This window comes from Pseudochaenichthys georgianus, chromosome 7 (genome assembly GCF_902827115.2).
Source record: "Pseudochaenichthys georgianus chromosome 7, fPseGeo1.2, whole genome shotgun sequence".
Lineage (NCBI taxonomy): Eukaryota > Metazoa > Chordata > Actinopteri > Perciformes > Channichthyidae > Pseudochaenichthys > Pseudochaenichthys georgianus.
The window spans coordinates 4,034,371-4,054,281 of NC_047509.1; the positions used below are offsets into that span (position 1 = coordinate 4,034,371).

The 19,911-nt window shown below is 41.4% G+C and overlaps 2 protein-coding genes across 4 annotated transcripts; both read right to left on the reverse strand.

Annotated features, from left to right (window-relative positions):
• Positions 1 to 3,521: 3,521 nt before the first annotated feature.
• On the reverse strand, positions 3,522 to 9,089 carry LOC117449142 (nuclear factor 7, ovary-like). Its single transcript, XM_034086559.2, has 2 exons — positions 8,912 to 9,089; positions 3,522 to 5,816 (listed from the first exon to the last, which is right to left on the reverse strand). The coding sequence occupies exon 2, from the start codon at positions 5,797 to 5,799 to the stop codon at positions 4,294 to 4,296; it is 1,506 nt and encodes a 501-aa protein (XP_033942450.1). The 5' UTR covers positions 5,800 to 5,816; positions 8,912 to 9,089; the 3' UTR covers positions 3,522 to 4,293.
• Positions 9,090 to 10,176: 1,087 nt separating this feature from the next.
• On the reverse strand, positions 10,177 to 18,201 carry LOC117449148 (ER membrane protein complex subunit 3-like). Of its 3 annotated transcripts, XM_034086575.2 has the most exons (10): positions 18,123 to 18,190; positions 17,069 to 17,226; positions 16,729 to 16,928; positions 16,328 to 16,385; positions 15,742 to 15,835; positions 15,051 to 15,155; positions 13,890 to 13,971; positions 13,199 to 13,278; positions 12,354 to 12,436; positions 10,177 to 11,082 (listed from the first exon to the last, which is right to left on the reverse strand). In XM_034086575.2, exons 2-10 carry the CDS (start codon positions 17,150 to 17,152, stop codon positions 10,954 to 10,956), a joined length of 915 nt encoding a protein of 304 aa, XP_033942466.1. In that variant the 5' UTR covers positions 17,153 to 17,226; positions 18,123 to 18,190; the 3' UTR covers positions 10,177 to 10,953. The 3 variants fall into 3 exon arrangements, with proteins under 3 accessions (XP_033942466.1, XP_033942467.1, XP_033942468.1); XM_034086576.2 differs by lacking the exon at positions 17,069 to 17,226 and having other exon boundaries at positions 18,123 to 18,201; XM_034086577.2 differs by lacking the exon at positions 18,123 to 18,190 and having other exon boundaries at positions 17,073 to 17,226.
• Positions 18,202 to 19,911: the final 1,710 nt, after the last annotated feature.

A 19,911-nucleotide genomic window follows, 5' to 3' on the forward strand; every position in this document is an offset into this window, starting at 1 on the left:
CTTCAGGCTATTTCAGTTTACAGAACTCAGCTGTGTCTCCATAACAAAGCCGAACTCCAGCATGCAGCGGCTGAGTGAACGTGGTCTGGACTCTGTGGAGGAGAGTCATGGTTTCAGAGACGCTGTAGAAGGACAGAACACCTGCTCTGTGATCCAGGTACACTCCTACTCTGGAGGACCGAGGACCTGAGACGGGAGTGTGGATATTGTTGTAAAGAAATGAATACCTGTTTAGGTCACAAACTAAAGACCAAGATTTGTCATTGAGTCCAAATCCACATTCAGTCCCCCCCCCTGCTCTGATGATATTCTTGTATGCGACTGCTACACAAACTCCTCCCCCTCTCCACTCCACCTCCCAGTAACAACGTCCAGTCAGACTCTCTCTACTCAGGACCTGAGACCATGCAGTGAATCTGTCTGGGTGACTAGAATAAGACTGTTGTTCCATGCGTGTTGCTTTTCTGCTCCCCTCAGATAATAACAGCTGTGTGTATGCTGTGTTTGGATCCAGAGTGACAATAGTCTTCATTTACAATAGGCATACTTTTAATACATACATCTATTGCAGTTATGATGTCATAACATACAATTGTATAAAACACAATTTGCTTATATCTTTGTTCTCTTTTGAGAATCAAACAAGACAGATTTAAATTCAAAAAGAATGCAAACAAACAAGTGAAATGAACTAAAAGCTGAATTGCTTTTAATTCACTGGCAGGAGCAACAAGTGAGGAGGAGCAAACAGTGAACAACGAGGGAGAGATTGAACAAAGAGAAAGAGTAGAGGACAGAGAGAGTAATGAACAGGAAGAAGACAGAGAGACTAAAGAAGATAGAAGAGAGGCTGCAGGTTATGGAAAGGAGAGAGACATGGAAAATGAATGTTGTTGACAAAGTGTTGTGATCATTTTAGCCTCTTCTGCATGTCCAGATCATTAATAGTAACAATCAACTGATTCTTATGCATTACACTTTCAAAAATAATTGATGCTGACATTGTCAGCCCACTGACATGGTTTGAAATCAATATATTATCCAATTTGTGACCCCCCACAGGACTTAAAAAGCACCTAACTAGATCATGAAAATCGCGGGGGGTATCCCCCGAACCCCCCTAGCATGTTTGGACCTCGGCAGTGGTGTAGTGGGGATTTTTTACTGGGGGGACGCCATTTTAAATTAGGTCATCCCAAACAATGCCAAACAAGTGCGCACGCGCGCAGTGCACTCACAAAACGGGCAGACAGGTCCACAGAAACTACCGGTATGCTTAGTCCTACTTTACTTACTGTACTGCAAAAAGCAGACGGCGCTGTGCTCAACACACACACAGACTCAAAACCATGGACACACTGGCACATACGTTACATAAACAATGTATAGGCCTAAATTGCATAAACTACAGTATTGCAACTAAGCAGACAGCGCTGCTTTTCTCTCTCTATCTCCACTTTCAAAATCTATTTAAAACTCATAACAAACAAACAAAATTCCCAAAGTTGTCCTGAAATTAACTTATTAAATAAACAAAACGAAAAATATATATAGCCTACTAATGCAAACATTGAATCTGGACTGGAAATTATTCTGATTAGGCCTAGCCTACATTGCAAATAAGCAGACAGCGCTGCTTTTTTCACACACACACACACACCTTGCGTTTTGAAGACTGATACATCAGATATGGATGAACAAACTTTGCAGCCCAGTTTCCCAGCTTTGCAGTCTATCCACGGGTATGCCTCTTGTTTCCTCCGCCACATCTCTTCCGTCCATACCTCTGGGAAAGGTGAGCTTGAGCTAGCCAGGGGAACGTTGCTAGCGCAGCTAACGTGCACGTTAGCTAGCATTATCCACGTCTTTAGGCGGCTCTTCTGATGATGTACTGTAGTACTAGTAGCAGCTTCACTTGTAGCTTCGGTGCTGCTAGACTCTTTCTTCTTGTGAATTATATTCTTTTTAGAAAATAAGTCAAGTAAAAAAAGGTTGCCTGCCATTATAGAGCTTTTTCGTTAGCGTTCTTGAGGGAAAGAGCTGCCGCAAAATCGGCGGGCGGTAAGCTGGCCGTGGGTGTGTCACTGACACACCCCCAGCTCGCCGCGGGGTCACGAGCGTGATGACTAATCATAATTCTTTAAGGAAATCGTTTTTATTTTTTATTATAATTACTGTAAAATGTATTATGTTTTTGTCATTATTACAACAAATACACACTTGCAACTGATAAGACTGGCAATGATTTTATATGTATTAGACTATTACAAAAAAGATCATGCTCCAAATAAGTGGGGGTACGGCGTACCCCCGTGTCCAACGCCCACTACATCACTGGACCTCGTTATTTAGGAAATCCTGGATACGGCCCTGTCTACAGTGTGTGCCTATTGAGCTGTTTAGAGCCATGTGGGACAAAACCTGATCCTGCACCTCCCTCTGACTGTCTAAGTGAACGGTGACTGCAAAACCTACACTGCGCATGCTCAGAGTATTTTCCTATTTAATGTGTGTGGCAAAAAATAATGACCATAGGGGCAAAGTGCTGCCATCCCCACCATACGTCATCTCACATAATTCAGAGCTGATTGGCTGTAAGTACGTGTGCCGCGAAAAGTGTGGTGTGTGAAGAGGAGGAGAAGAGCTGCAGTGAGGCGTCCTAAAACCCGGAAGTAAGCTGCGCATGGCTTCCCTCCACAGAAAAGCAACGAGATTTCTCCATAGGATTTTAGAAAATAGCTCAAAATAAGATCTGTGGGAAACGTAGCTGTTAGATAAATGTACGTTTTGTTCAGCCGGATAATATCCACCCTACTTTTATCATTTTCGAATCAAAAATCTATTGATTAGATTAGATTTATGATAGACTTTTGAAACTACAAGAAGATAAGGAGGACTTTTACAAAAAACTAATAGAGATTTTTGTCCAGAAGGATAGGCAAATGGACTTAATCTTCAAGTCAAGGTAAGACTGCAATTTTATTGAAAATGGGATCTTACTAAGAGAGAACAATTCAATATTTAAATGATAAAATTAAATTTGTTTGGGTATCCTTCTGTTGAACTGTCTGTTTAAAAGTAATTGAAGCATCAGACAAAAAAAGCTTTTGAGAATAATATTATATTTTGATTTAGGTCAAAATATAATATTTGTAAACCTGAAGAGTCAGAGCCTCAGCAGACATGAACCTCACTGCAGAAGCTTGTAGACATCTAAGTTTTTTGTGCCCCACCACTTTTGTACATATAAAAACGCCACTGAGTAAGTCTGACTGCCAACTGAACTGAGCAAAAAAAGCTTTCTGCCGACTTGCATCTTCGATCTCATTAGCTTCAAAGAAATGTTGGAGAACCTCACAATATTCCTTTATCAAAAGGAGCGCTGTTTCCTAACATGGCCGCCGCCGCCATCTTCTAGCTCGCGCCACAGTCCGGCGTTTGGTGTCGTTAACGTAGCCACTCAGTCATTTGATTTTGGATCTGATAAATGATTCCCTGCTCAAACTTACAGTTGGATTAAACATTATTTATTTATTTCCCCATCATGCACAAATGAACAATTTTAACAACATAGTTTCAATAAAACAGAGAAGGTTAAACTATAACCTGACATAGATCTGAATCCGGGTGAGATCATTTAAAATGTGAAGAACATATACCTCTTATTTCCTCTAAAGGAAGCAGTTCAGCACATTTGATGTACATTGTGTTACTTGGATGAAAGTGGCAGCTAAAGGCACGTGTTTCAATTTAATAAAGGCTGACGTATGATCAAAAAGCAGATTATCAAACTCTATAACACAAACATTAGTGAAACAAAAACAAACACAGAATAAAGAGACGGCGTCCAAAGTCCAGCCCTTTGAACCGTGAACTCTTTTATTCACACGTCTTGGTTTTCCTCATGAATCATATCTGACCAAAATGGAAGTTGAGGTGTGATTTATTTCGTATTGAATTCGGTGATGGAGATATTCCAGAGTTAATTAATTTGTGTTTACATTTCTGTTTAATATTTTAGATTATTATTTCTCTGACCTGATTCTGACACTTCTAAAAAAACAAAGTGAAAGATATTCCACATCGTCTGGTCAATGTTAGCCGACTCTCCAGATATGAATGAAAGTGTTTTTATAGTTGTTCACGCCTGCCTTAGTGGCTTATATTTAGTTATATAGCCATTTGAATAAAATAAAGATCATTTGTAAATTTGTAATCTGTATTTTTCTTTTATGTGTAAAAAATGTCAGAAGGGACTATTGAAGAGATGAACATCATAGATCCCGTTCCTCTCTACCTGCTCTGCTCCACTGTCACACACACCTTCAGCGGTAATATCTTCACTTCCTCCTCGGAGTGAATGAATGGAAACATCTTCTCAGTGAAAGTGTGTGTGAAGGTGTGTATGTGTGTGTTGGTGTCAGGATCAGAGAACGACAGCTTTCCTCTGTTCCAGTCCAGGTTCACTCTGACCCTCTGGAGCTCCGTCTGCAGGCTGAGAGGAGTGTCTGGGTCTGGCGGGGAACATGTCGAGTATCTACCTTCAAAGAAAGCTACTCCCCATGACCCAGACCGTATGGGCCCCTTCCTCTGGACAGACTCTGCCAGCACACCCAGTAACCAGAAGGTACTGTCTGAGACCTGGACGTCCCAGCTGTGAGTCCCTGAGGCAAAGCCCTCGGAGCCCAGGACTCGGATGTGATGATCAAACCTCTCTGGATTTTCAGGAAGTTCCTGTTCCTCGTCTTGCTCCTCTTCCTCGTCTTCCTCTTCTTCCTCCCAATCCTCTTCTTCCTCTTCCTCTTCTTGTTCTTCTTCTTGTTCTTCTTCCTCCTCCTCTTCCTCCTCCTCTTCCTCCTCTCTCCCTTGTCTCACAGAGGTCAGATCTTCAGACAGGAAGAGGAATGGATTAGCCGTGTTTGGGTCCAGGATGAGAGGAGAGAAGGACACCATGTCCTTCATCTTGCTCCAGATGTTGAAGCTGAGGTTGCCCAGGTGTTTGGCCTGGTCTATCAGAGCTCCTGAGGGCAGCTGTGGGTCCTCCAGCAGGGGGCGCTGCAGCCTCTCCACTGCAGCCTTGTAGTTGTGCAGGAAGGAGACGTCTTCAGCTCTCAGCTCCTCCTCTGTGGCTCTGACTGCGAGTGAAAGAGCTGCTATCTCTCTGCTCACAGCCTCCATCTTCTCCTCCATCATCTTCCTCTTCTGCTCCTCTTCCTCCCTCAGTGCAGCCATCCTGGCCTCCTCTTCCTCTTCTAGGAACTGGTGAAGCTTCTTAAACTGCTGCTTAATCTGCGTCTCTGTGTGTTGAGCCTGGACCTTCATGTGTCCTGCGGTTTGATCAAACTCCACTTTAACTTCTTCAAAGAGCTCCAGTTTCTCCTGAAAGGGCTGCAGAGCTTTCTGGAGCTTCTTCTTGAGCTTCTGAGCAGCTTCATCCATGGGTCTGATTCTGTGGTCGGTGTGTGCTTTTGAATCTCTGCAGACGAGACACACTGGCAGCTGATGGTCCAGACAGAAGAGTCTGAGTTTCAAAGAGTGCAGACTGCAGAGAGCCTCTGGAGGTCTCTGACCTCTCTCCAGTAAGAAGGTCTCACACAGGTTCTTTAAAGCCAGGTTACAGGGAAGTTCTTCTCTTGAAGATTTTCTCTTACAAACCGGACACTCCTTTACTTCTTTCCCATCCCACCAGTTCTGCAGACAGGCATTACAGAAGCTGTGGCTACAGGACAGAAGAACAGGATCTCTGAAGACTTCTTGACAGACCGGACAGCAGAGATCGTCCTCTAACCTGGAAGCCATGTTGTCTCCGAGTGAAGCTGAAACACAGCAGACAGGAATTAGTCAGGCATGGCTCCATCCAAAAGGCTGCTTCATTGCAGCAGGCATAAAGGTTGTAGTGGAGGGGTTAAAAGTATGTGGCACATGTGAACCCATTGAACTAGGACACTGTCCTCAATGAATGAATTTTTCAAACCATGACGTTATGAAACATTAACTCTTTTAAAGAAATGTGTTCAGTGCAATAAAATACAACACACCTTTAAGATTAAGATTTAGATCACTTTGTTGATTCAGTTCTTCACTCTGGTGTTATTAACAATTATAGGAAGAAATACACGCACACACAAACAGGACCTATGGAGAGGTGTCAAAGCAAGCACTCTTTTGGTTTGGTGCCAAAGTCAAACTAGCTCCTCTCCAGCTACTTTACATTACATTTTCATTTGCGGAGCCTTTTATCCAAAGTGATTTACAATAAGTGCAAAAACATAGAGAATCAAGCTCTGAATAACAAGGAAAGTGCAGATATATTCACTTCAAGCAAGTCATACCATTGTAAGTGCTGAATGTGTTACAAGGCCTAAGCCAGGGGTGTCAAAGGTCGGCTACTAGCTAATGGATAAGTTAGCTCAAGGTTTAGCTAAGGCAATTTATCATGACTAAGGCTAATGTACTGTACACTTAAGGGGAGACACTTAAAGTGAATACAGTAAAATGTGTATCTAATAACGTCATCACAATCGCCACATTGATATACAAATTTACATACATTTATTAACTATTCATTTGACTAGTTTGTTGTCTGCTCTAGTGAATACTAAAGAAGACCATTGTCTCTGTGTTAGCTGATTATTTTGTAGAATTCTGTTGAGTATTAAATAATTGCGTGAGTTTGAGGGTATTAAAATAAATTGGTCAGTAAGTCAGAGATGTGCAACTATATTTAACTTTTTGTTTTACATTAATAAATGATTATGGGAGGTGCCCTTTTTCTCACTTGAGCTCCCGCCCCCCAAAATGTCTGTGCACGTCCCTGTTCAAATCAATAGGCACTACACTACACTACACTACAGGCATCGAAAAATGCTTTCAACGCTTCGCCCATTCATTTAAATGGGGTGACGTAGAAGATTTTTAAACTTCGCCGAACTGCATTGTGGGGAGCATGGCATGGCTTTGCAAGCATCACGAGCATCTATCGGCATCAAAAGTTGAACAATGTTCAACTTTTGAGGCTCGATGCTTGGCATCAGCCAATCAAATCCCGCGTATGCAAATCTGACAGTACAAGCGCTAGCCAATCAAACCGCGTGTATGCTGGGAGAGAGTACGCAGGTCATTCCTCATATTCAAAAAAATGGAGCGGATCACCTGGTGCTGTATGATCAGGGTTGCCAACTCTCACGCATCTGGCGTGTGACACACGCTTTCACTCTCAATCTCACGCTGCCCAAACTATTCTCACGCCAAAAACAAGATGAACCGGCGATCGTTTTTGGTTGTTTATTTACAATGTTGAGTTGACAGCTGCTCAAGCTGTCGATCCGCTCCCTCCCCGCCCCCACCACTCTTAACGTTAACAGACAGCAGAGCAGTGGGAGACGGTTGGTCAAGCCCCGACCCGTATTGCGCATGAGCAGATCTAAGATCCAGTAGAAATGATAACAAGTAAAAGTCTGCTGCTTATTGTTCTACTAGGCCAACAATAGAGTCAAAGAGTATGAGAGTGAGAGTTCATTAATATATTTGACAGTGTGGAGTAAGTCTGTAGATTTGTTTGTGTGTGCGTGTTTCATGTAGGCCTATGGCCTCTCACGGTAATTAATTTTGTTGGATACATTTTCCCGGAAATTATTGCGATAAACGATAATATTGTCGGCACCGTTGTGTGACCATTTTAGACCACTGACATAATGATAATATATAATAATAATTCAAGTACATCCTTTCAAACTGCTAGTCACATCCTCATGTAAATGGAAATGTATCGAGGTCAGAAAAGTCATGGAGTTCATTTTTATTTATCCTACGATAAGTCAATTAATTGCTTATCGCGACAGGCCTATGCACACAATAAAACAGTGGAAACAAACATGTGTTTGACTTTCATTAGTGAATGAAACTTTGTGCCCTTTATAGTCTGTGTCCAATATTGTGTATTCGTATATATATCCTATATATATGCTAAGGTCCCGCTACTGACACGATAGCAGTCATTTAGTGCGCATACAGTATGTGTAATTAAACCCATGATATCAAAATCTCACTCCAGCCAGGTACCCAAAGTTGGCAACCCTGGTATGATCAATCTCTGTTATGTTCATCTACCGGGATACAAACCGGAGGAGCCAGGCATGGAGGGAGGAGGCAGAGACAGTGGATGAAACTGGTAGGTTTTCGCCTGTTTGGGGATTTTATATCCAGTTTACTTCGTTTTAACATTGCTTTTGCTTTGTATGCCGGGGGCGGGCGGGAGACTCCTGATTGGTTGTTGGTCGCGAGAAATCGCCAAGCCTCAGACACGCCCAGCTTCAAGATGTGTTGATGCCTGTAGTGTAGACGGGCCCACGCCACCAAACACAGATTAAAACTAAAGTAACCCTGGTTTGAAAATGTAAGAAGTAGAAAGTACAGGTATTTGTGTCTAAAATGTAAGAAGTGAAAGTAAAAAGTCGTCAGAAAAATAAGTAGTGGAGTAAAGTACCGAATCTGTAACAGTAACACTTTTTTGGCTACTCCCATAGACTGTATATATAAAGGCTACTCCACTACTTCCCACCTCTGCTCGGAGCAAAGTCTGCTTCAGAAACCGAGACAAGCAGCTCCAGTCCCGGAACCAACAGAATGACCCGCTCTTTAAGAACCGGTCGGTGTCGCTGCGGCTCAGACACGTGGATTTATTAAGTTTGGAAAAACTTGCGTTGCGGTTATTTTTGCGGTTTATGGTCGATTAAAATACATGAGGTCTTTGCTTGCAGATGCAGAGTATGGACGTCTTTGTGCTATATTCAGACGATACATAGCCTACTTGTAAATACTGGTCGTAGCTTCCTTCCTTATTTTTCTTTTAAGCCACTAGACGCCTGAAACAGACATTTTTAACTCGTTTTCTTTCCTTTATATTACTTACAGTTGAAGATTTGCTTGGCCTCCGATGGTTAGATGATGATTTATGCGAAGTGTTTGCTAAAAATAAAATAACACACTTTTACACATGTAACAAAGAAAAGCATGGGAGCCTGCCTGCAGAAGCCAGTCTCAGGACACCTCCACTTTCCAAACAGGAAATGCACGCAAATACAAAATAAAATCGTACTGACACGTATTATGTGGGCCGGCCTGACCAATTTGCTGTTCTATGGATACCTCTCTCAACACCCAGATGAAACTGGAAGCAGATTTTCTTTTTCTTTATGGATATTTTACAAATCACTCCCCTTTTAAATTGTATTCTTGTTTATTAATAAAAAAAATTGTTTACTGTCATATCGTACTTTATACCTGTTTTTCATCCATTCTCTTATTTTTTTACAACTATAATGATCATATAAAGAGGTGCCTTTACCTCACTGAGCTGAGGTTATCAGAGCCGCAGTCTTTCAGGAGAGAGCTCTCGAAAGCTCTCCCCCTGCAACACAGTCAATCCCAATGTTAACAAAAGCACACAGAAGCTGTGTACGTTTGATTTATTTTAATTAACACAAATACAAAATTAAAACCTATAAATGCACACTAAAACCATTATTTAAAAAAAAAGAACAATTTCACATAAACCTCTGGTTTTTACTGGGGCTGGGGCGGTTCAACTTGTGTTTTTGGTGGGGGGTGCCGGGTGAGCCATAGTTTATGGGCGCTATACGCAATATAGGCGTAGTTCTGTTAGTCTCCAAAATTGGGAAATTGTGTTCTTATGAAATTCGCCTAAGGCTAAGCTAACGTTATATATGCTCCGACCGTCCACACTCACAACGGCCTACAGACATAAATAAACCAGCGACTGTATTCTCCATGACACAGGCAGTCTGTGGTTTGTACTTGTTTAACTTTTGTCTAGTTTCTGAACAGATATGAGGAGCTGTGAGCTCTGAGTGCTAACAGCTGATGTTGTTTTTCTGTGGTTCACATTGAAGATGGCGTCACGGCTCCGCCAACACTGCGTTACTATAGTTACTGCCCCAGCTACTAAACTGTAATGGAAACGCAGCATAAAGTGAGCCTGGCCTAACAAGTCCTAACTATACCGTACTAAGCCGAGCGAGACCCTGCAGTGGAAAGGCGCCATAAGTGCTGGGAACTAAGTACGGCAAAGTACTTGGCGTGAAAGCGGCTATTTGATCCTCTGCTTCTTAAAAGGAGGGTGAACCTCGGTGTTGAATAAAGACAAGAGAAAGGCAGTTAGTTCGATGGCACCTTTATTAAACTGTCACACTCACTTCAAGTCGCGCTGGATGACCACGGGGTAAAAAACACATGCAAAGAGTCCGCCTGCAGGGAAACATGAACGCCTGCCGTCAGTGAAAGCTCTCATAACGTCCCAGTGGTCTTTAAACTTCCTGTGTCTGCGTCGCACCCGACGGAAACATCTTCCCGAGGAGATTCATCTGGTGTCAGAATCCGCTGGTTTACTGAAACAACCCCGAGCCGAGAAAGGGTCGGGCTAGAATAACTATCTAGAAGCTTTAGAACATGAGAGATTCTGGAACACTGGATACACAAAAACAAGCAAATATTTCATTACAATGTTATTCTAGACACAAATTAACTTCAGGAACACTTTAATTAAATAATATACACCAACCCAACAACTGAGCTGACAACTTCATTTGCAAAATTAAGACAAGATTTTAGAAAAGGCAAGTAAGTGGGTCTATTTAAGTTACTATCTAATTGTCAAAAAGTTGAATAAGAACTCTTATTAACAAACAATTATAAATCAACACATTGAACATATGAAGGCACGACTTGGACACAATAATTTGGAGGCAGGTAAAAAGGCAGAAAGTAAATAAAGTGCCCGATGAAGGTGAATACAGTGATCACATTACATTATCTAACTCTAGCATTTGTGTTATACTGTGTTCCAGATTTAAGAATTCTCTCAAGTGTTCTAGAATGTTCAGGACAGAGTTCTAGAACCCCAGTCTCAGGCGTTCCTCAGGGTTTCTCTCTAGTCTAGAACATGGTGGACTTGATGTCCTGCGTGAAGAGGGTTCCAAAGTTCAGGTCTCTGGTCATCAGCTCGTCCTCCACGTTCTCCAGCGCCCACTTGTGTTCCACGATCTCCAGCGCCTCCCACTCACTCTGAGAGAACGGATAAACAATACAGGTCTGTTTTACTCTGAGGAAATGTCCACTTTAAAAAACAACTCACATTTTTCATTTGACTTAAAGGTCTCCTATTATGCTATTTTTATATCAAAATATATTAAAAACATGTCTATGATGTGTTTTTTGCTCAAAATACCAAACGGATGCATTTTAGACATCCCTCATATCGCTCCGTTTCAGCCCTGTTAGAGAAACGCTGATCTGGGTGCTTTGCTTGAAAGAAAAAATAGGAGATGGAGCTAATGCCTGCTCAGAATTCTAAGAGATACTCAGCTAAATGTGATTACACGCCATATCATGTTCCAAACCACATCAAGGATTATCCTTTTTTTAATGTCCTGCTTTTTTACACATACTCTCTCCAGTACAGGTTAGCTCTGAGTGTTAGCGATGCTAATGTAAACACAGACCATATTACGTCCAAAACACGTCACGCATTGTTTCTGATAGCAACTTTCTGCAGTGGGTCCACATTTCAGATATTACGTCATATCGGACGCAAATCTGGATCAGCTCCGTTGTTGTCCGTTTTTAGAGATGTGGGTTCGGAGGAAAAGAGAGGGTTTTGTTTTCTGACGCTGCGTGAGTTCCCCGACGCACCGGGGACACATGTTTATGTATAAAAGACATCAAAAAGTGCATTTTGTATAATAGGTGACCTTTAATAATAATAATAATACTACATGTTACTTATATAGCGCTTTTCCTGGTGCTTTAAGCGCTTTACAAGCAAGTAAAGAAATAACAACAAAAGTAAAAAAAAGTGCTAATCTAGGTGGAATAGGGGTGAGGGGATTAGGAGTTGAAGGCAAGAGTGAAAAGGTGAGTTTTGAGGGCTTTTTTAAATTTGAGATTTAATCTGAATGTTTAGCTGATCTACATTTATAAGTTGACCAGGATCTGACACATCAAAAGTTATTTAATATACCAACAAATGTCAAAAGGGATTTCCCGGATACTTTCATTTTCAAGGTTAACTTCTATTAGATAATATGCATAAAGCTGTCGTGGACCACCACACAAAAAATCCCTCAAATGTTTCCTGGGATAGTAATACTACTCAAACTAATAAACGTATACATTTAAATAGCACCTCTCTTAAAAACAAAGCTACAAATGGATTTACAAGAATGAAAAGTCTCTACATTTCTACTGGATGAAGCGACAAGGCTCCTGAGCTGTAGAGAAAAAGACTGGATCAAGCTAATGGCGTTAATAGTTTTTTATTTATTAAGAAATCTCACCTTAAACGCCTTGTTGGGGTCAGGAGGCATCGCCATGGCAGCACCTGTCATCTGGTCCTGCATGATCCGCGACTGGTCAGCAGCTGAAGAGTTAACATCAAATTCAATCAATGGAATCAAGCGGACAAACTCTCATCTCTGAACTGTGTTGCTCTGACATTACGGCAGCTTTGAACACCAGCTGTGATCCACTGGACTTGAACTGTAACACTTTTTAAAGTCGAGACAACCTTCACATTCTATAATGACCGATAAAATATGTCTCCAAGTGTAGGACTCTTTTCATACAGATGTGAAACTCCAGTCGTGGCGCCAGAGAGGGATCAGACCAAACCCTCAGGAAGTGCGCCGGACTCTGTGCCCAACAGTGGTCGTGTCCGAACGGCGGTACTGCAACTTCCGTATCCGTCCGTTACATCACCCGGCCCAGAAAGACTTTTCCCCATTGACTAACATGGGGAAAGAGGCGTCTGTAAATCGGTGGATAATTTTTTTTTACCTAAATAAACTACCCGGTATGAACTATTTTATAGCCTTTATTAAAATAATTCGGTCCTTAAAGTTGTAAAAATGCACTAAAAGCCGAATCTAGATTTATTTTTTCTCCATTCCTTCTAGTGAGCCGAGAGTGGGAGCTCGGGGGGCGGGGCTTAAGGGGTGCATGCTCTGTGAGCGCACATACGGGTTCTTCTGCTCTGGCAGCCAGGCATGATGGGTAATCTGTGACGTTTCACTCTCTCAAAAGTTGGGCCATTTTGCCTTCCTGCGCCAATGAGCAGCTCTCATAGGACCCCGCCTCCCACGCTGTATCCAGTTCTTATTACACATCCATGGGTGAGACTCACCATTGTCTTGTCCCAGGATGAGGCTGTACATGCTCCTCAGGCCAAACACATTCAGGAAGTACCAGGACGCTGAGCTCACCCTGCAGATTCATATTAAAAAAACAGCACATTTTAAAACAAATACAGGCAAAATACTTAAGCCTTGAAATATGGACACACATTGTTATGAACATTTTAATTGAACTTCATTTAATTTGAGATTTCCCCCCAAATGTTAAAAGTCATAGTGACACTTTATGACCGAGGCAGTTTTGTGGCTAGCTGTCCACTCACTCAAATATAACATATAAAATAATGTCTGTCTATGGGTCGCCATTAAAAAAACTAGATTTCAATAAAACTGTCACTCCTGTTTTCTTTTTGATGTAAGAGAAATAGTTCCTAATATAAATACATCACTGTAGAAGCTCCGTTTTATATTAATCATATACATGTACTTTATTGATCCCGAGGACAGTTAAAGGATAAAATAATGCTAAAAAAACCCACAAAAATATTAAATAAATATGTATAAATGAATATATTTCAATGACTACAGTGGTGTATAAGTATTAATAAAGGTATTAATGGTAGAAAACGGATTATTTTGAGTACGTTTTCTGTTTGTCTGAACTGTCAGGGTTGTAAGATATCGTTGGTGAATGTCTGAGATGTGTTCATGGTCTGCCGAGGAGCGTCGGTGTGTTTTTACCAGGAGGCGTCCAGGGACAGCAGGTCGATTCCTCTCTGTAACATCGGCTTGAACCTCAGAGTCAGAGGGAACGGCACCTTGGCTGCAAGACAACAACAACAACAACAACAATCACAAACAAACAGGAATAGGGTTGGGGTTATTTAATTTGACTTTAAGTCCCAAAGAAGAATAAGTTAGAGCGACTTTAGCTTCTGTGCGGTGACGCATTCACAGGGAAATAGAAGATTTGAGAGGTTTACATTAAGAGAGGTTTAGCTGCTGTAACGGATACTTAAGAAAGGAGAACATTTAAATACAAAAGACAGACTAACTTTAACAACCAGAAGCTTAAACTATCAAACTGTGAAATACAGATAGTGTTTTCTAGGGATGCTCCGATCGATATCGGCCGATACTCACACTCTGCCGATCGATCGGTGCTCTCCAAAAATGCAGATCGCGAGAGCCGTAAAATACATGACACTTTTCTCTGTGCGCGGCAAAGCAAGCTCGCCAAAATGGCTTCACCGGGCTGGCAGTATTTTAAGGTGTCCGAAAGACAGTAAAATAGCGGTGTGCAACGTGTGTGAAGCAGAAATCCTGCAGCTCCGCCCGCCGTGACGGACCGGAGAGCGGAGCAACACACAAGAGTTAGACCTAACACACTTAGCTATTTCATCTACCTCTGGAACTAGCTAACCTAGTTATACATGTGTTTATTCTTTACTGTCGGGTCACTCGTTACTGGATCAGCGAGCTGCATGAGATACTGACGAGAGAGAGAGAGAGAGAGAGAGGCTCCCAAAGTTACCCAAAGTGAATGTAAACTTGAATAATGTACTTCCTTTGAATGTAATAATTATGCTGGTTGTTGTTTGTGGAAGCTCCAGTGACTGAGCCCATTAACTGAGTTTAAACATCACTTTAAATGGATCATCCCCATAGGCCCCGCCCACTCGATCGGTATTGGCCGATATTGATTCCGGCGATCGGCCCCAAATTTGGCGATCGGAGCATCCCTAGTGTTTTCTTAAAAACTCAAAACCTTTTAAACAGTCTGACTTTTTCTTTTTGAATAAGCTTTGAAAATGTGAATCAAAATAGTTGTATCTTTAATAAAAAGTGTTAAAAAGCTAACCAGTGTATAAAGGGTTAATGACTAACAGCTGGAGAACTCACTTATGACAAACCCAGAGAAGGCCCAGTTGATCCAGCCGCCGATCACGATCATGGGCAGCACGTTGGTCAGGTTCCCCTTCATCATGTCCGTCAGCATGCTGGTGTCTAAAAATAAATACACACACATTTATAATAGACATAAACTACATTTAGAGAATGGCTGAAGTGCTCATGTCAATTAATACAAAATATGAAATACAAAACAAAGAAACTGCCTTAGCGAAGGGATCAAATCCAAAACAGTTTCCTTTTTGAAGTTCGGGAAAACAGAAATGAAAAGTATATATTAACACACGGAAAATAAATTGAAATTAACTTATTTTACTTCCTGCCTCGGGCAAAAATGAAGTGTGTGACACCTTAAGGCAAGAGCAAATCCGTAAATCGTAGGACACACACACACACACACACACACACACACACACACACACACACACACACACACACACACACACACACACACACACACACACACACACACACACACACACACACACACACACACACACACACACACACACACACACACACACACACACACACACACACACACACACACACCACACACACACACACACACACACACACACACACACACCACACACACACACACACACACACACACACACACACACACACACACACACACACACACACACACACACACACACACACACACACACACACACACCTGTCATGGGGTTCTTGGGGACGACCTTCCTCTTGACCTTCTTGAAGAAGCCGGTCTCTGCGTCGTTGAAGTAATGTTTCCTCATGGCGAAAGACTGCAGCAGAGAAACATGTTTACACACAACAGATCAGAGCTTTTCGATGTATTCACTCGCAGGGACGCATCCACTGCAAGTCCTTTAGGATCTAACTTAAAGGTTTATTATGATACATTTAGCAAATTCCAACCTATATAACTTTAAAGAGAATTTTAACATTCTTTGAACTGCCAGTGATTATATGTGTTACTGGGTTTTAAATTGAAAAGACAAAACATGAGTACAAACCTCAAAAATATGGAAAGTAGTTAATGCAACTAATAAAAGAGAAACTATTATAATACATCAAGTTTAACGTCTGTCATACAGCTCAAAATTACGCTGTCGTTTTTGGGTCTACATTTTTTTTACAGAGAAATTGTAGAGTTTCTAATTGGCGTTTTAACTTTTGAAAGAAATATTACTATACGATTACAAGTAGTAAAGACAGCATTAGCACTAAATGTATATGATTTTCAAATTCCTGATTCCTAGAGATTGTGTGCTTACCTGTTTGGGAATATACTTTCCATTTTCTCTGAGGACGCGGCTGCGCAGGAGCACCTGGCTGAACACAAACGAAAATACAGATTAGTCCACGAGCAAATTCTCAAGCATCAATCCAAACGTTCGAAAAATGTAGTTTATTATAACTTTAAAGTCACTGACTTGTTGCTGCCAAACGAACTACACTTCTGTATGACTGCTCTAACACTTTTGAATTTACTCACCACCTTTTTGTTGTTGTTACGAAACTTTCGGATTATTCTCATTTAGACATATAGGGAACATACACACCGTACTTAAGCAAACACATAGTAATTGATGGCAATATCGTTTTTTGTATGATCATGTATGACAACTTGACTTTCTATTAAACACACAGACAAAGAATAAACAAATAGTTTTACCTGTCAGACACCTGCTCCAGGTCGATCTTCTTGTCGCTGTGCAGCAGCTGCGTGACGTAGTGACGGATGATCCCCACGAAGAAGGTGATGAAGACGATGGGCAGGACGACCCACATCCGAATGCTGGAGTCCAGCAGGAGCTCTGGACCGGCCATCGCTCTCTGTTCAACCAGCCGACCGTAGAAAGACAGGGAGACGCTCTGGAAGGCACCCCATCAAATATACATAATATATGTATATCAAATATACATTACAACAGACTTAATGTCACAATGTTTTTATTTCATATATCCATTACATTACATGTCACTCGTTATACGCTTTTATCAAAGTGACTTACATACATTCGGTACTGTGGGCAATCCCCAAAGTAAATTTGGGGCGAAGTGTCCAGGAACACAACGACATGCTGACTGGCTCCCATAATGATAAATGTCAGGAGCAGTGCAGGACCAGAGCACTCTGAAGTGTCCCAGTGTTCTCCACTCTCCTGTTGATCTGTGGTGTGGTATAAACCAGAGTCTATGGTCTTGGACACTCTGGCTCTGATCACACCAGTGCAGTTTATACAGAGATATAGTACAGTTTATACAGAGGCATCAGTAGGGGCTTGAACCTGTGACCTTCTGATCACAGACAGAGGGGATTAGTGAGGTGAGCTATAGCCTAGGTCACAGCTAACACATGTACTGTCTTCTGCTGCTGCAACAAGAATGACTTAATATGGTATCATCTAGGTAGGCTACATCTATTACTAGAACGACACAACGTCAAACATTGGATTCAGTGACACAAGTGCTGCCAGAACAATATATAGAGAATATAGAAATCATATAAAATGACCATATAAATACATATAATTAAATAACAAGATGTATATCATTCTGAAATGAGCCTGCATTATGTGTACTCTTACTCTAATACCTGTAGTGTATTCGGATGCCTATATTTCTGTTTTTAAACGTAAGGTAGCTTAAGGTTTTGAATGAACGACTTTCAGTTGTATCAGTGAAAGATCTTTTGACACATTAACCGACCTGCTACAGGCAGCAGAGGACATGACGAGCAGCTAACGGCTAGCACAACAAAACACCAGGACACCATTTAAGCTCCTGCCGTAGCTTTTAACGCAATGAAAAGAAGCTCGGTGAACACCCAACTGACACGTGCCCCAACTTCATTAAACAACAACCAGCTGATGTTAGAATTAGCGGCTGTGTCACCGAATATATAGTTAGCTAAAACTATGCTAAAGCTAACCTAGTTCCTCTTTGAATGAGTGTTTCTACAAATCGTTTGTTTCCATGAAAGCACGGTTTATGTTGCAGACGTTGGCGGACAGATATTTGCTGTTGATATTTGAAAAGAGGTGTTCATAATTCACGTAAACTTACCACATTTATGAACTTTGTGAAAAAGCAACGCGACACACGTTCGACAGTTTTAACACGACGAAGGACTTCCGGTTCGACCGGAAACAGTGGATTCGACATAGTGGTAAAATAAAATGTATGTTTTTTAAATTTTGTATGCAATCATAAAATAAGAGTAACAAATACGACGTTTAAAACACATGTTTATGTATAAAAGACATGAAGAAGTGGGTTTTATGTAATAGGTGACCTTTAAGTAAAAGCACTACACACTGTAGAAATAGTCCACTGAAAGCAAGAGCACTCCATTCAAAACCTTACTTCAGTAAACATATGTAATTGTGTTAATAGCAGATTTAAAGCACTGCATTATATTCCGGTAGGCCAAAAACTACATTTCCATTAGTATTTCTGAAAAAAACAGTTTCGCAGTTTACGGCCGTCCACACAGCGGCTTGCGTTGATGCTTCCAACGCTTCTGCCCATTCACTTTGAATGGGGTGACGTCACTTTTAGCCGAACTGCATCGTGGGAAGCGACGCGGAGCGTTGCTGGTGTGGCTCGCTGCAAAAGTTGACCAATATTCAACTTTTGACGCCTCGGCAGAAGCGTCAGCCAATCGAATCATATGCCAGTACAAGCTCTAGCCAATCAAACCGCTGCTTGTGTGTCAGGGGCGGGAGATTCATGTGATTGGTTGTTGGTCGAGTGTCAGACATGCCCGCCGGCAAGCGTCAACGCACGCCGCTGTGTGGACGGACTGTTATGGAGCTCACACACAGCGGCGTGCGTTGAAGCTTCAACGCTTCTGCCCATTCACTTTGAATGTGGTGACGTCACGCTTCGCCGAACTGCATTGTGGGGCTCGCGTTGCTTGTAGAAGGGGACGGAGGGACTATTTTATTTTGAACATCATTATTTACTAATAATATTTAAATTCGAGTGTGTATTTTTCTTTCATATTGCCATAGTTGGTAACCGTTTTATAACGCTTTGAACAACGGCCCTTAGCTGTGATATAATGACCATAAACCACGGCCTGTCGTGAGCTATTGCTTAAGTAGTTTTTTGCCTTTCTCGTCACTGCTCCAACACATTGTACTGATCCAATCACAACAGAGCCAGCTAACCAATCAGAGGAGACTGGGCTCTGGTTTCAGACAGAGGGTGAAAAGAGGTGCTGCAGCACAGGCAGTATGAGAGAAATAAAGAGCTTTTTGAACATTAAAGCATGGAGACATGTCAGAGAGACACTACATACTGATATACACCTGCACATCAGCATTAGAGTACTCTTTACAGTAGAGACACTACATACTGATATACACCTGAAAATGATAGGCCCTCTTTTTAAAAGAAAAGAAGAACACACTCTCACCACTAGGTGACAACACAGAGCTGACAATATAAACAAAATGGAAAATCCTACTGTGTACCAAACAACCTTCAGCAAACGTATGGAAATGTTATGAATGTTTTGTTTCTGGTGTTTCACGCAGCCAATGAATTTCACAAATGTTTCTATATGAACACTTACTTTAGTAATGTCATCCATCACATTTTCAACATAGAAGTACTCCATTGCAAGTTAAAGTCCTGCATTTATATTGTTAATTAAGTAGAGGTATTAGATTCAAAATATACTATATCATATAAATAAAGTAAGTACATAATATGCGCCCATTTCGGATAAAATATAAAGATTATAATAATACATGTTACTGGATACTCATCACTTTGTTGCAGATGATAAAGGTGGAGCTGATATAGAGAATTATTGTTCAGGAACTTTTACCACAAAATTATATTT